General features: G+C 55.5%; 1 protein-coding gene across 3 annotated transcripts in view; it reads right to left on the minus strand.

Annotated features, from left to right (window-relative positions):
* The window catches only part of GRM4 (glutamate metabotropic receptor 4), a 114,528-nt gene that overhangs the window by 21,721 nt on the left and 75,915 nt on the right, over window positions 1-16,892 (minus strand). For all 3 annotated transcript variants that reach the window (XM_024983885.2, XM_024983886.2, XM_003587661.6), the window contains exons 4-6: window positions 16,059-16,194; window positions 13,007-13,161; window positions 10,751-10,891 (exon numbers count right to left, since the gene is read on the minus strand). In XM_024983885.2, coding sequence (XP_024839653.1) covers window positions 10,751-10,891; window positions 13,007-13,161; window positions 16,059-16,194 — 432 coding nt within the window. The remainder of the gene's footprint in view (window positions 1-10,750; window positions 10,892-13,006; window positions 13,162-16,058; window positions 16,195-16,892) is intronic.

Consider the following 16,892-nt stretch of genomic DNA (forward strand, 5'->3'; position numbering starts at 1 on the left):
GAGGTTCACAGGTAGTCGAGGGCAATACCGAGGCTTGAGGGAATCCTGACCACCGGCAGGTGTTCCTACACACCTGGGGACTGGCCTGGCCGGTGAGTGGATGAGATTTGAACCTAGATCTCTCTGGCTCCCAAAGAGTGTCTGCCACCCTGAACCGTCCCCTCCTTCTTCTCCCTCCATCCATCCAGATTTGCCTCCTTCCCCTTCTCTGGGGCGTCTGACCAGGCCTAAGCAGGAGCCAAGCATCCCTGTCTGCAGGGCTAGAGGAGGCAGGGGGCTGTGGAGGGAAGCCAAGGTCAGAGAACCCCTCTTGTGGGGGGTGGGTGGAGGGACCCCCAGGCCAAGGTGTGGGAATCGCAGTTCTGGGAGGAAGCAAGACACAGATTTCCGAGAGCTCCTGGAGATCAATTCCGGACACGTGGCAGCAATGGCAGCAGCGACGGTCTGAAGATGTCCTAATTGTGTCCCGAGGCATAGTGAGCCAGAGAGGCGTTTGGCTCGGCCACGGGTGACAGCCAGCCCCAGAACCGTCAGCGAAAGGATTTTCCCCGCGTCAAAACCCCCGCAGCTGCGGTTACTACGGCGACTGCAGCCTTTGTCTGCAGGTTGTAAATTGTAATTGAAATGAGTTTTCAAGGTTGAAATAACCATAGCTCCTCCCGGTCTCCCCTCTCACCTCCTCAAAACTCACCCCACCCAGCCACATTCCTCCTGAGGTCTAGGCTCACGTGTACACACACACACACACTTCCTCACAGAAAGGTATGGCAAATCAACCACATATACACTCACACATTTCCACATCTGCACACGTAGAGTCACAACACAAACGTGCCTGCATTTACACACATCTCTGTACACACATCCACGGCCAAACGTACGGGAACAGAAGTGGCCACATACAGACATGCTCTACAGACACAGCTACACGATTAGCACAGCACCTCTACACGCATGTGGCCATCCAGATTCACTGCTGGCGGAGAAGCCCCACAAACAGGTCCTCACAAGGCATTTTATCTGGAGGTGATGCTGAAAGCACAAGTCAGCGGTAAGGAAGTGAGACGAGGGCGTGAAGGGAAGGCACCAACGCCAGGTGTGAGGCTCGCCCACGGGGGCTCCAGAGAACAGCGGGGCCTAGGCCTCAGGGCGGCCCATCTGAGGGAACACACAGCCCCACCCCTGCCGGCTGAAGGCGGGAGGCTGCTCCCGGGGCGTTCATCCCACTGGCAAAGTGGTGCTGGGGGGCCGCCAGGGGGACACCTCAGGGTCCGCAGCCCCAGGTTCAAGTCCACACGGGTAATTAACATAGGTGTGTGGACATACTGCACATATCCACAGATCTGTACACTGGCATCTACGTACAGACAGGCCAACATCCACAACGGTTTTCATCTGTCAGGCAAACTTCCAGGGAGCAGGATAGGAGGATCCCAGGATCCCCCTAAGGAGAGCTGGTGCATGGCTCTGCCCTGGACCAGCCCTCTGACCGGGTTAAGCAACGCTTACATCGCTAGATGAGAATCCAGGGTAATCATGCTTACTTTGTGGGGCCGCTGATAGGATTCAAGGAGGCACAGATGTATCAATAAGACACACAACGTCATACCATGTACCTACTATTCTCTAAGCTTCCCTTTTCCTCTCCTGCCTGACACTCCCCCAAGGGACAACTCCCCACTGCCCGAGGCCTCCACCCAGCCCAGCTGCCCCTCTGCATGCAGCCTGGCATATGCTGACTCTCCCCGCCCCCCTCACGAGATGAGCGTGGGGTGCCCACCCCACGGACAGGGCCCAGGCCAGCTTGTCCACTGATACAGGGGTAGGGGAGGAAGCTGACACCTGTCCTTTCTGGCCACTCCCCCTCTTTCCTGACTCCACCTGTGGTTGAGCCACCTCCCTGGAACAGGCGGGCTTTTCTTAGGGTCCCCAGGTCCTGCCCCCATGCCCTGCTCCATCACCTGGGCCTGCTCAGCACCCCCAAGTCACATAGCAGGCTCCCCCTCCTCGTCTGTGGTAGCCCCCTTGTTCTTCAGCCCCACCCAGCCCACCGTGTCTGCCAGCCCCTCCCCTTTTTCAACCTCCATCAAGCCACCTGCCTTCCTGGTTGTGGCTGTTGTTCAGTCGCCCAATCGTGTCCAACTCTTTGCAACCCCATGGACTGCAGCACGCGAGGCCTCCCTGTCCCTCCCCATCTCCCAGAGTTTGCCCAAGTTCATATTCATTGCATCGGTGATGCTGTCCAGCCATCTCATCCCGACAACCTCCTCTCCTTCTGCCCTCAATCTTTCCCAGCATCAGGGGTTTTACCAATGAGTTGTCTGTTGGGATCAGATGACCAAAATACTGGAATTTCAGTTCTAGCGTCAGTCCTTCCAGTGAATATTCAAGGTTGATCTCCCTTAAGATTGACTGGTTTGATCTCTTTGCTGTCAAAGGGACTTTCTGGTTAGGGGACCTCTAAACAACTCAGCCTGGTCCCCTCTACCCCACGTCTGTTCTCCCAAACTTGGCCTCAGCTGTGTCAGCTCTCATCCCGGGGAACCCTGAACTAGCCCCAGTGCCTCACGGGCCTTTAACGATCAGCACCTTTGGGGCAGGGAGGTGAAGGGCGAGGGGGGAGCTCCTGATTCCCTCTCAGGTGCTCCCCTTTGGGCTCTCATGGGTGGTACAGCCCAGGGCTCCCCGACCTTGAGCCAGACCCAGTCCCGTTCTGAGGGAAGGTGGTTCTGTCCCAGGAAGATCCCAGGGTGAAAACACATCAGAAGCTGAAATCCTGGCGGTGACATTGATTTCCAACTGCAAATAATCACAGGAGCAGAGACGCTGTCTTCACAATCAGTAAAGACCACTTCTGGATGGCCATTGAATGAAAATGCAAAGTTCAGGAATCGTCAAGGAACTCCTGGGTCCCTGAGAGTCTGACCTCAAGAATGTATCCCCAGGGTCTTCCCTGGTGGTCCAGTGGTTAAGACTCCAAGCTCCCAGTGGAGGGAGGTTCGATCCCGGGTCAGGGAACTAGACCCACATGCTGCAACTAAAGGACCCCACGTGCCACAGCTAAGACCTGGCACCGCCAAATAAGTGATTTTTTAAAAAGCAAACAAACAGAACAAAGAATGTATCCCCAGGGTCTTCCCTGGTGGTCCAGTGGTTAAGACTCCGAGCTCCCAGTGGAGGGGACCCAGGTTCCATCCCGGGTCAGGGAACCGGATCCCACGTGCTGCAACTAAAGGACCTCGCCTACCACATGTAAGACCCGGCACCACCAAAGAAATGACTTTTGAAAAGCAAACAAACAAAACAAAGAATGTATCCCCAGATGTCCACTGACCCAAGTTTGAGAAACAGGATGTGGATGTCCGGCCAGATGGGAGCAGCTTGAAACACTGTCCCCCTCCCCACCCCAATACAGCCTCTTATGGGCTAAGTTGCATAGTATCTCTGGGCTTTAGTTGGCTTGTCTGAAATGAGGGTAGCTCCAGGGACCATTAGAATAGAGTAACATGTGTAGCAGAGACCATACTTGGCACCTGGACAGGCCAGCTCCCAGGGAAGGCCCTTCTCTGCCCCTTACTGGTTCTGAGACTCCAACATCACCCCCCCAGCCCAAGAGCTCTCTGGGGAGGGGGCCACAGTCACAGCCAGCCCCTCACGTAGATGTCCCTTCTCCCCCCTCACCCAGCCATGCTCCCTCTCCTGCCAGCAGCTTCTAGATTTTCCTCTGCTTGATCTTTGCTGGCAACATACAAATATGCTCTAATTTCTCCCATTTAAACAAACAAAACCCTCTCCTGACCCCACTTTTTCCCCAGCTAGCATCTCTCTCTCTCTGTTTACAACAAAACTTCTCAGAAGAGCGGCCCTTACTCACTTACTCGTCATCAATTTCTCTCCTCCGTTTTCCTCCTGACAAACTTCAGCCTGGGTTTTGCACCCACCTCTCCAAGGAATCTCCCCATGACTCAGCCTGACTCTCCATGCTCCCCCACCCCCATCTCAAAGTACAGCCAAGAACCCTAGAGTCCTCCTTGATTTTCTGTCATCTTTCTCTCACCTCAAATCCTTTAACAAACTCTGCAGCCACACTGCAAAATTGATAAAGAATCAGACTTCTCACCATCTCCATGGCCACCACCTGCTCCAGGTTCCCATCACCTCCCAGCCCAGCCTACAGCCCCGAACTCTCGTCTCTGGCTCTGCTCCAGAAGGCAGCCAGAATGAGCCCATTATTACATAAATCTTATCACGCTAATCCTTTTTCAAACCCTGCCATGGCTTTGTCTCATTCTGTGTTATTAATGACTAAAACCTTACTAATGGCCAACCAGGCCCCATACACACACTGTGTCAGCCCACCCTACCCCTCAGACCTCAGCTGCTACCTATTGCCCTCTGTTTTAGCCACGTGGGCCTCCTCACTGCTCCCTGAATCTGTCAGGCCTGAGCCTACCTCAAGGCCTTTGCACATGCTGTACTTTCTGCCTGGCAAGTTCTTTCCCAGTCACTTTCTCAGTGAGGACTTTGGACCTCCTGATTTAAAAATGCCACATCCCTGGTCTCCCAGCACTCTCAGTTTCTCTCCAGGAGAAGGCCTCCTGGATCTGTCTTCTCCTGTCTCAGGATTAAGTCTCCGGAGGCCCTCGGCTCTGACCACTGGGACCTCACCATCGTGTACACCATCCGCGAGGCCACACAGTCTCCCACTGGCAGGGGGAGCTCCACGGGGCAGGTCTGCTCCCCTCCAGAGCCCAGCACAGGGCTGGGGACACAGCCAGCCTGAGAAAATGCTAGTTGAACAAGTGAGCAACAGCACAGAGGGGAAGGGCTCAGGACTCCTCTGGCCACCCACATGGCTGATGGCTTGAGCAAACGTGAGCTCCCCTAATGCATGGCACAGCCTGGAGCATAGTACGTAATCCCAAATGTGGGTCTTCCTTCCTCTCCCAGTTCCCTTAGGAGTGTGGAGTTGAAAAAAACTGTTAAAGCCAGGCTGCAATAGCCAGGAGGGCTCTGGGGATGGACATCAGCTGGCCTGAGGCAGGACATCCCTGGAGCCAGATGGCCAGGGTTCAAATTCCAGCTTTGCTATTTACTCCTGAATGATCTTGGGAAAATCTTTAGCCTCTCTGCACCTCAGTTTTCCTTTGCTTCCACTGTGGCTCAAGTGGTAAAGAATCTGTCTGCGATGTGGGAGGCCCAGGTTCGACAGCTGGGTTGGAAAGATCCCCTGGAGAAGGGAATGGCAATCCACTCCAGTATTCTTGCCTAGAGAATTCCACGGAAGAGGACCCTGGCGGGCTATAGTCCATGGGGTCACAGAGGTGGACACGACTGAGCGGCTACACTTTAACTTTCCTCATCTGTAAAATGGGTTGCTGTGGAGAGTAAATGCAAAATATCAGAGCAGAAATTGACATGTAATACACGCTATATAAATATCAGCTGTTACTATTGTTACTGCTGCTAACACAGGCTGGGTGATTGGCATCTCCCCACACATCCCCAGCAGCCACACGGCCGCCCTCCCTCTCACAGCTCCCAGCCCCTAGGAGCAGCAGGCAGTAAATTCTCCTATCTCCTCATAAACCAGACCTTCCTCCGCTCAGCCATCACCTGGCTGGCAGAGCTGTCAAGAAGACAGATGCCACATCTGCCTTGTTTACAGCTTTAATCCCCAAACCCTGTTCTGCAGGCTCCCAGGGAGGGGCCAGGAGAAGAGGAGGGAAGCAGGCGCTGCCCCCCGACAGGCCTTGACAGCTGCCGAGACGCCCGCTCAGTGACCCCTGTCTCGCTCAGGTGGGGGGCAGGCCGCAGGCCACCTTCCTGTGCTTCCTTCAGACAACTTCCCCCGCCTTCCCCAGGAAACCGTGAGCAAGGCAGCTCTGCTCAGGATGGGGATCAAGGGATGGGAGTGGGTAGTACGATTCCCACTTTACAGATGAGGAAACTGAGGCCTCGAGAGATGACCTGCCCAAGGTCACACAGCTAGGGAAGTGGCAGCACCAGGATTCACACCCCGCTAAGGGGGACTCTCACAGCTGTGCATTTGATAAAGAACGGGTGCCCACGACCCCTTGCCATTTTGAGACACACCAGCCCAATCTCCTGGAGAAGGAAATAGCAACCCACTCCAGTATTCTTGCCTGGAGAATCCCCATGGACTAGAGGAGCCTGGAGGGCTACAGTCCATGGGGTCGCAAGGAGTCGGACACGACTAAGCGTCTAACACACAGACAGCCCAATATCTGCCAAAAGACTGCCAGTATCTGCTGCTCTTCTGAGGCTCTCTGGCCACAGAAGCCCTCTTTGCCATTTGGACAAGGCATTGAAGGATTAACATCCTCCAGGGAGAGCCAGCAATGCCTGACAGGAGGGGCTCCCCTGCCAGGTCAGGACTCAGCACTGTCTTTGCTGGGCCCCAGGTTCAATCCCTGGTTGGAGTATTAAGATCCCACAAGCCACACAGTGGAGCCAAAAAAATATTAAATAATCAATTTTTTTAAATGATTGCAGGAGGGAATGCCCTGGCAGGTCCAGTGGTTAGGACTTGGCAGGGCCCAGGTTCAATCCCTGGCTGGGGAACTAAGAGCCCACAAGTCACGTGGTGCAGCCAAGAAACAATTTAAAATTGATCAATTTTTTAAAAAAGATTGATGAGAGTTGGTATACACACACCCCGGCTCCCTCATACCTCCAGTGGGATGACTGGCAGGCATGCTTCATTCTGTCCCCAGAGACCCCAGGGGAGTAAAGCTCCAGCTGTTCGCGGGGGTGACCTGCTTGGCATTACACCCTTGATGGCCACCTTACCTCTGCAACCAAAGTTTCCTGGGATCCTCTCCCAAAGAACAACTGGCCGTCAAATCCTAATCTGGAGGGGAATTCAATTTAACACCTTCAGATTCTGAAGGATGAATCAGATCTTCCCAAGTGTAAGACCCCAGCATGAGATGGTCCTTCCCGCCCTCTAGGAAGGTCACCAGGCCTGTTCTCATCCTGGGGCAGGAAGGCGTGGATTTGGCAGAGCACAGGGCAGGGAAACACAGGAGCTCCCAGTGAGACCGTGGGCTGGGCAGCAGGGCCCGTGGGACTGACAGGCAGATGCCAAACTGTTAGCATCGAGGGGGACCAGAGTGGACCCACCCAACGCCACCAGCGTGGACAGCAGCATCCTGGGAGAGCTGAGTGGGAAGCTAGGCTTGGGAGAGAGAGTGAGGCAGGTGGAGAACACAGGGCTGGCTGAGGGCCAGCAAGAAGAGGGGCTCGGACCATGGACGGGAAGGCGGCAGGACAGGCGGGGGGAGAGCCAAACCGCCTGGGTACCAATCCAGTTCTGCCCATTCTGGTGTTCACCAGTGTTCACCAGTCACCTCAGTGTCCTCTTCTGTAAAATGGGTGCAACAATTATGACGCTGTCCTCCGTCACTGGGGATCCTACAGCTAACAGAATCCTTATGACAGACTTGAACTGTTAAATTACCCAATTGCATCTAAATTCCACCTTTCCCCTTTCCTCTCTATCAACAACTACCATCAATTTTTTTTAAAGAAAGTTTGGAAGTAGGCTATTTATTTTTTTGGCTTCACCTGAGGCATAGAGGGTCTTAGTTCCCACACCAGGGACCAAATCCTCGCCCCCCGCATTGGTAACACAGAGTCCTAACCACTGGACTGCCAGGGAAGTCCCCAGCAATCACCATTTTATGAGCACTTACCATATCCATCATTTTTCAGCCAGCTTCTTCATACCCTTCAAACACATCACCTATCCTCCCAACAACCTGTTGAGAGGGGTGATGGCTTCCCTGCCCTCTCTGGGACTCAGATAGGTTACTTGTCCCAGGTCACAGAGCCAGAAGGAAGCAGAGTCAGACCCAGTCCCTGACACACTAACAGGTGCCGAGTCCCAAGCCCATAGTCCTTGGGTGTCACCCCGGCCCTCCTGGCCTAAGATGTTCTTCCAAGGGACCAGCTCAGCTCAAACCTGGGCGGGGCCACGGGAAGACAGGGCTGCCTCCCCTCGTCCAGGGTGGTCTCAGCTTCCACAAACGTTCCCCCACAGCTCCCCCACCCCTCACGTTACCCAGACATGGGTGAGTTCCTGTGCCTGGCCCGGGGCCACACGAGGACCTCATCAGTCCCTGCTGGGGCTTCCGAGGCAGCAGGAAGGATCCAGGTCAGCTGGAACATGCTGTCCTTCGGTCCTTCCTGGCCACCCAGAGTTCACTCCAGGCTCTCCTGCTTTGCTCAAGCCTTCCCCTCACCTGGGGCGCACACCATTCCCCTTCCTATCACCCCCCTCTCCTTCCAAGCCGGTGGTTCCCATACTTGGCTGCACAGTAAACCACCTGGGGCACCTTTTAAAAAACCCCAATGCCCTGGTGGCACACAGGACCAATTCCATCAGAATGTCTGGGGCTAGGAGCCAAGCATCAGCATTTGAAAAGAACCTCAAGTGACTGGATGTGAACAAAGCTGCTCTTGCCCGATATTCCCAGCCCTAAATAACACTGGCAGAGCTTGAAAAACAATCCACTCCCAAAGTTCTGCTTTGTGGGTCTGGGGATGAGGCCCTGGTAAAGGTCTGCTGTTTTTTTATTTTAATTGGAGGATAATTGCTTTACAATGTCATGTAGGTTTCTGCAATACAACGTGAATCAGCCATAAGTATACATATATCCCCTGCCTCTTGAACCTCCCTCCCACCCTGCACCCCACCCCTCTAGGTTGTCACAGAGCACTGGGTTGAGCTCCTTGTGTTAGACACAACTTGCCACTAGCTGTCTATTTCACATATGATAATGTATATGTTTCAATGCTTCTCTCTCAATTCGTCCCACCCTCTCCTTCCCCTGCTGTGTCCACAAGTCCTTTCTCCACGTCTGCATCTCTATTCCTGCCCTACAAAGAGGTTCATCAGTACCATTCTTCTATATTCCATATATGTGTTAATGTATGATATTCGTTTTTCTGACTCACTTTACTCTGTATAACATGCTCTAGGTTCATCCATCTCACTAGAACTACTCAAATTTGTTCTTTTTATGGCTGAGTAATATTCCACTGTATATATGAACCATAACTTCTTTATCCATTCATCTGTTGATGGACATCTAGGTTGCTTCTATGTTCTGATTATTGTAAATAGCACTGCAATGAACTCTGGGCTATATGCGTCTTTTTGAGTTGTGGTTTTCTCAGGGTATATGCCCGGTAGGGGGACTGCTGGGTCACATAGTAGTTTTATTCCTAGCTTTTTTTTTAAGGAATCTCCATACTGTTCTCCATATGCTATGCTAAGTCACTTCAGTTGTTTCCGACTCTGTATGACCCCATAGACGGCAGCCCACCAGGCTCCCCCATCCCTGGGATTCTCCAGGCAAGAACATTGGAGTGGGCTGCCATTTCCTTCTCCAATGCATGAAAGTGAAAAGTGAAAGTGAAATCACTCAGTTGTGTCCGACTCTTAGCAACCCCATTGATTGCAGCCTAACAGGCTCCTCCGCCCATGGGATTTTCCAGGCAAGAGTACTGGAGTGGGGTGCCATTGCCTTCTCCGACTGTTCTCCATAGTGGCGTATCAGTTTACATTCCCACCAGCAGTGCAAGAGGGTTCGCTTTTCTCCACAGCCTCTCCAGCCTTTACTGTCTGTAGATCTTTGATGATGGCCATTCTGACCTGGGAGAGTATTAAAAGCTCCAGGTGATGCTGATGCACAGCCAGGCTTGAGAGCCACCATCTTACGAAGTGCCTCCCATCAGCCTTCTCACCTGCATCCCCAGACACCCTCTGGGCTGGCTTTCAGATGAGAAAGTCAAGGCCCCGAGAGGGCACAGCTGGCTCAGGTTGAGGGGTACCCAGAGCCCTCCCAAGGTCCCTGACACCAGGTCCTGCTGCAGAGTTACGCAGACCAAGAACTCACAAGGACCCACATCCAACCATATCTAATGTGGACACGCCAAGGCAGCCACAGTAGTGGGCCAACGATTGAGAGCTCAGTTCTGGGTCCACATCTTGCTCTACTGCCTTCCATGTGTGGGAACTCAGGTCCCATTGCTTACCTTCTCTGAGCCTCTGTTTCCAATCTGTGAGAGGCCCGTCGTCCCATCCTCCCACGGCTCATTCCCTGCCCCTTTCAGGGCTCTGCTGAAACGCTGCCTTGCAGGGAAGCCAGACTCTTATCTATTTTGTTTCTACTGCACATTTTCCTTCTGACATAGTCTACAGTTTACTTTTTAAATCTTGTTTGTCTGTCTCCCGATTAGAATAAAAACGCCAAGAGCTTTTTGGCTTTCATTCCCTGCTACATCCAAGATGCTTAGAAAAGGGCCAAGCTCTGGGAGTCAAACTGATGTCTGTAGAGTGACTGCGGGACCCTCAAGGAGTTAGAGACGCTCAGACCAATGAGTGGCAGGGTGCACGGGGCAGCTGGGGTCAGTCAGTTCTGTGGGCTCGCCATATGGACGCCCGGATGAAGCTCAAGGTGGTCAGCCAGAGGGCAGTTCTGCCCAGATCCAGGAGACCCTTCCCCTATAAGCAGCGTCACCGACGGCTGGTGGCCTGAGAGAGCCCACCCACTGGACTTGGAATCAGTCCTGGCCCCGCCCCTCCTGGCCCCCGCTCCAGACCCCGCCCCTCCAGGCCCCGCCCTCCTAACCCGGCTCCTCCCGACCCCGCCCCTGTCCCCGCCTCCTAACCCTGCGCCTCCCGGCCCCGCCCCCGGCCCCGCCCCCCGCGCGAGCTCACTGGTGCACTTCTTGACGTGGCTGCCCTTCTTGAGCGCATGGCGGCTGAGCTTGCAGTGGAAGTTGTCCTCCCAGAACTCGGCAAACCATATGTTGCGCCGGTTGTTGTCCAGCGTGCGGCTGGAGAAGTAGCGGTCGAAGCCTGGCGGGGAACCAGGATGTCAGGACCCGGCGCCCCTCTTTCCACCCGCCCCCAGCCCTTCGCTCTTCCCGCCGCTTAGACGAGGCGCGGGCGGATGAGGAGGGGAGGAAGAGCGCACCCTCTGATCCAGGACCCAGGGGGAAACGTGAGACGTTTCATTTCCTTCCTGGTGAAAAGAGCTGGGTTGAGTTTCAGGGGGGAGCCTGTGTCATCAAACAACGGCTGCCTTTATGGAAGAAGTACAGGATAAGGGTGTTTGCGCTGGTTCTTAACTACCGATATGCTAATATGGGACTTCCTGGAGAAGGAACCACCTGGAGGTCCTGAAGTGAGAGCAGAGAGGCTGGTGCGGGCGGGGGTCGGCGCCCAGTCCTGGGAGTACGTGAGCTCTCTGGTTCTGAAGAGGAGAGGGAACCAGAGAGTGTAGGGACTGGCCGAGGTCACACAGCAAGACAGGGGCCTGAATCGCCCTCCTTCCAGTCCAGAACTTCCCCATGGCTCACTGAGGCAGCCTCCTTCTCCGAATGCTCCAGAGGACTTATCAACTCTGCTCTAAGCCCAGAAAACCCGGACCCAGGGTGGCAGGCTGGTGGGTGAATAAGGCCTTCTCTCCTCCCCCTGCCTTCTGACCCATGATCATTCCGTGTCACATTCACAGTTGACCGAGCTGCTGGGAACAGACCCGAAAGCCTAAAAGTTCACCCAGCAACGAGTTCCTGCTGCTGGCAGGGCCCAGTGGAGGCTCAGTGACTGTCGGAGCTGTCAGGGAGGCGCTGGTACTGGTGGGACGCTGACTTTCTCAACCTTGACACTATTCACCCTGGCCCAGTTCACTCTTTGCTGGCGGTGAGGGGCCGATGGCCGGCGGAGGCTGTCCTGGGCATGGCAGGATGCTGAGCGGCATCCCTGGCCTCCACCCGCTAGAAGCAGCACTCCCTGATCATGACAACTAAAAATGTCTCCAAACAGTGCCAAACGTCCCTGGGGATCAAAATCACCCCCTGCTGAGAACCACTGCTTTCGTGGTTTCTCTGGTGCCCCAGAGAGAAAAGGGCTTTGTATGGCAAGTCCTGGGTTCAGATTCTAGTTCTGCCACTTAATAGCAAGTATGTGTGACTTACTGCCACCAAATGTCACTTAACCTCTCTGAGCCTTAATGTATTCACTTACTAAATGTGGGGTTGCTGGAAAGACTAAATGAGATGTCTGTATGGGGCCTGGCATTTGTGGGTACCAAGAGCCATAGTTTTTGTTTTTTTGTGTTTATTATGGCTTGAAGCTGAGAGGGGCAGTGTGGAAACTCCTGGCACCTGTGTTCCTTCTGCCTCGGGGTGAATAGAGGACGTGGTCATGTCCCTCCCCTACTCAGACCTCGGTCTCTTGGAAAGTTTGGTGGAGGTGGATGTCTGCAGGCTTCCCAACTCCATCAATGCTGATGTCTGTTGACCTCAGTGAGAGCAGGGGAAGAGCCCCTGGGAGCCTGCCGCCACCGTGGGGAGGACAGTGAGGTCCTTGCCCAACTGGGCCTTTAATAGGAACTTCGCACCTCACTCACAGCGAGGCTCCAGCCAGAGCAATCTGTTCCTGCCCAGGGTGACTGAGTTCTGTCCCAGGAGTAAGGGCCCACGCCCCCAGCCCACCCAGGGCCCAGCAGGACTCTGCAGGGAGGCCCCTGCCCCATCCTGGCAGCCTGCTGGCAGCTCCCAGGGCTCTTCTAGCAGAGGACACGCTCCCAGTGGGGCAGGGGTCTCACTTCTTCTGTCCCAGATGGGAAAAGGGATGAGAGTATATGGGGGTGAAGGAGAAGTCTTGATAAATGAGCCTCCTGTACTTGCCACCACCCCCAACACCCACGAATATCTGAGACAGGAGAAAGGACCCTGAGCGTGGCTTCTAACCCCACTGGGAGGAGTGTGGCCAGGAAGGCCTCCCAGCCCAGAACCCGAGCACAAAGAAGCTGGGAGCCAAGGAAGAAGAGAGGGTGCAGGAAGACGGGGAGCTGGAGAGGGACAGTGGGGGGGGATGATAAGAAGGACCCGTCAGGGTGACGCTGAGAGTGGGGTGCATGGAGCAGGGGGTGGGTGGTGGGCGCGCCGTTGTGGCTGCCAGGCCTACCTCGCACGGACATCCTCTTGGGGAGGATGGTGACGGCGCCCTCGGCCACCTCCTCCAGGTGCAGCACAGGGGCGATCTTGGAGCCCCAGCTGTCCGAGCCCATCCAGAAGAAGTGGCCAGTCTGGTTGGCCTTCCGTGCCGCCTCCAGCACACGCCTGTGGGGACACGCACCAGCCCAGCCCAGCCGTGTCTGCCCACAGGCTCCCTGCCCTGGCCACACCTGCCCTTCCCCCGGGCTCATTCCTGTCCCCCTCTCAGCCTGTGCCTGGATCCTCCGTCCTGACCCACAGGAGTCCGGGGCCCACAGCCACCCCAGCACCCACACCTGGACTCCCAGGCCCCCGGGTCCCTGCTGCCCTGATCCACACCTGCCTACAGGCCCACGGCTGCCCTTCACCCACACTGCACCCCTATACCTGCCTGTGCCCTGGGCCCACAGCTGCCTTCTGGCCCAGTGTGGTCTCCCAGACCCATTCCTACCCCTGGGGCTACCTCTGTCCCCGCCAAAACCATGTCTGTTTCCCTCTGGTTGGACCTGCACCATGTCTGACTCAGGTCCCCAGAAACACATCTGCCTACGCTCTGTCCTCTGAGGCTCCCAGACCCACACCCCCTGGCCCTTTGTCACATTTATATCCACTGTCACACACACACACACACCAACACCTGTCCCCCTCTGCACCCCACCTCCTTCTGTGCCAAAAGTCCAGGTGCTTCAAAGAACCACTCCCCACTGCCCTCGCAGATGGATGAAAGGGTGCGGGCAGCCAGGGGCTCCCCACCGCCACCCAGGCCACAGTGACAGTGGTCCTAGTCAAGTCAGGGGCCCTGGAGCCCCGTGCAGGGTCCAGCCCACAACGGCGCTCAGTCATTGCTAATGGATGCTTGAACTAAGAGGCCCCTCAGAGACATCTTCTAGATGGAGAAAAACAAGAAGGACTGGGCAGAATTCCCCGCCATGTATCTCATCCCATGGGGACAGACGGGAGCAGAGAGGAGGCAAACAGCTTGCCCAAGATCACACAGCAAGTGAGAAGCCAGGATACTAGAAACTGGCCAGCCCGTCCCATGGACAAAGCCAGGACAGACGGCGGGGCTTGGGGCTACTGCCGGACCTGTGCAGGAGGTGGCCAGCTGGGGCAGGAAGCCTCAGACTGCCAGGGAGAAACATGTTTCCTCACCCCGGGGCCCACACCTGCCCTCCTCACTAAGGCTGCTGCAGCCCCCGCAGAGCCCCCTAATTGTGGGCAAGGCTGCTCTCAGAACCCACACCGCAGCCCTATTAATACCGCCTGCATCCGGCCAGCCAGAGATGACCAGAGCTCCCAAGGCTCCATCTCTGCAAAGTCACCTGGGTTTATTTTTACCTCTGTTTGCTTCTGAAAATGCATGTGGATTTCCAGCAAGGAGCCCCTCTCCCCACATACCCTGCCCAGATGCTCAGGGGGTCAGTCTAAGGCCCTTCCCCCCTCCCCCCCTCCCCCCTAGGTGACCCCTGTCTGGGACCCTTGGCCCGGCGCCCTCGTCTCCCCTCCCTGCGTGTGGGTCCGTCAGAGCCACTGAGGAGGCCGTGAGTGGGGTGTGTCCCTGGATGGGGTGGGGGCCCCGAGTAGTGCTGTGCTTTGACATGGGAGTGGGGGCGGGGGTGGAGACTGACTGAAGGGAGGCGAAGAGCTCGGAAGGAGCTCCTCCTGCTCCAGGTGCCAGCTTACCTGTGGCAACAGGGACGCCCAGGGCCAGAGTTTAGGGACCCTGAAAGCTTTGTGGGGACTGGGAGCAGCTCAGGGGTGCCAGTTGGACCCTGAGGACTCCCACACCCTGGGCCTTTGCTGCCTGAGAAACACCCATTAGAGCTGGTGCTTATGGCTTTGGAGGCCTTAATGACCTTCCAGAACATTCCCGCCATCCCTGCTGGCACCCAGCAATATCTCCTGGGAGAGAATCTGTTTTGCTGCAACTCAGGAGTCCAGGATGAGGTCTTTCCAAGTGGGAAAGAGTTTTGGAAAGAAGAGTGGACCCAGCGTGGATGCTGATTAGTAATGGGGAGGGGGCCGCATGGAGGCAGGGTGGACCGGGCTAGCTGGGCTGGGCAGGTGGGCAGGTGGGCCAGCTGTCTGAGGGAGGTGGTCTGGGGAGACCACATCTCCTCTGCAAACACAGGGCGTGACTCCCTGACCAGATTCTCAGCAGGAGCTGTGTCTCCCCCTCAGTCTAGGGAATCAAGGAGGCCAGCCCTTCTTGGCCATGACATCCAGTCTTAAAGAGGTGGAAGGGAGAGAAAGAGCAGGAAGAAGGGAAGTGCATTAGGAAGGGTGCTCAGGGGTCATCTTTTAAGGGCACCTGAGACTCTGACCTGTGACTCAGGACCCGGGGGCAGGTGTGCAGGGAGGCAGACTGCTCCAGGGTGTCTGTACCACATGGTTCTGGCACCTGGAGTCCACCTGCCCCCACTCTGAAAATGTGGACACTGAGGTCCAGGGAGGGGATGATACTGCCCACATGAGTGTATGCCCAGATCAGGACTAGAACCACAGCCCAGGCCTCTTCCCACTACTCTGAGCTCGCTGAAGGGAGGACGGAGGGGCTGAGAGACGGCCACCCCTACCTCCTGCCAGCCTCTGCGCCTTCGTTTATGCACATTCCTGCATTCAGTGCTCCAGCAACACTATCAAGCAGGCTTCATTAGCTCCATTTTTTTTAAGCAGAAAAGAAGCCCAGAGAGGTTGAGAAACTTGCCTGAGGTCACACAGCTAGTTGGAGGAAGAACAGGATTCCCACCCAGGGGCTCTCACCCCAAGCCCATGGCCTTAGCCCCTCTGTAAAAGGACCCACTAACCATCCTGAGTTGGTAGAATGGATGCAGGAAATGGGAAGGGGAAAGGAAGGGGAGTCCATGAGCCATAGCCTGTGCCCCAGCCAGAGGGTCTCCCCACCACCGCCTCGTTGGGTCACCCCACCTCTCTGGACCCCAGGGTGGGTCAGGCTTGCCCAGGAAGGTCTCCAGCAGGGGTCCCTGGTTCCCCAGTCCTGCCCCACTGCTGCCTGTCCTCACCTGATGTCATCCTCGTTGGCGAAGATGATGACCGCCCTGGCATTTGACGTCTCCAGGAGCCGCCGGATGATCTTGTCGAACTCCCCAGGCTTGGGCTCCCGAGGTATCTTGACGGACTGGGCAATGCACACGCCCCCTGCAGGAAGGGCAGCGGTCGGCCTGGGGCAGACAGGGTCTTCCCCTGAGACTCACACTCCTGGGGGCTACTCACGGTCCCCTGGCCAGACTTGCTCCCAGGTCCCGATCCGGCATGGGCTGTGCAGTCAGAACAGCCACAGTGCAAATTTTGGCTCCACCAAGCTGAGTGACCATGGACACGTCACTTAAGTTCTCTGTGCCTCTCTTTATAAAATAGGTTGCTAGCAAGAAGCAATAAGTATCGGGCTTAAAGCTAGACTGCCTGGGTTCAAATCTCAGTTCTGCTGCTTACTGCTGTGTGATCTCAGGTTAGTTACTGAACTTCTCTGTTGTCTCAAATACATCATCTGTAAAGATAGTAATACCACCTATTTCATAAGGTTGTTATAAAGCTAAGGGAGTTCATGCATATATAGTAATATCTGCCACACAGTAAGTGCTTAGTAAACATTGGTTCTTTTTTGATGTAACTACCTCACAAGACTTTTTGGAGGCGCAAATCTGAGAATGAGAACAAATTGCCCCCCTTGGGCCATTAGTGCCTCTGGTACCCACATCCACACACACCTACCAGGACCCTTGACCCTGAGCCCCACGTTCACCATCAGGCCCCTGCATAAGGGCAGTGTGCAGGGTCGCTGACTTGTGCCTGCACATCCCAGACAGTGCTGCTGCAAACCCAGCTACTGCCCATAT

Source organism: Bos taurus, chromosome 23, assembly GCF_002263795.3.
Source record: "Bos taurus isolate L1 Dominette 01449 registration number 42190680 breed Hereford chromosome 23, ARS-UCD2.0, whole genome shotgun sequence".
NCBI classification, from domain to species: Eukaryota; Metazoa; Chordata; class Mammalia; order Artiodactyla; family Bovidae; genus Bos; species Bos taurus.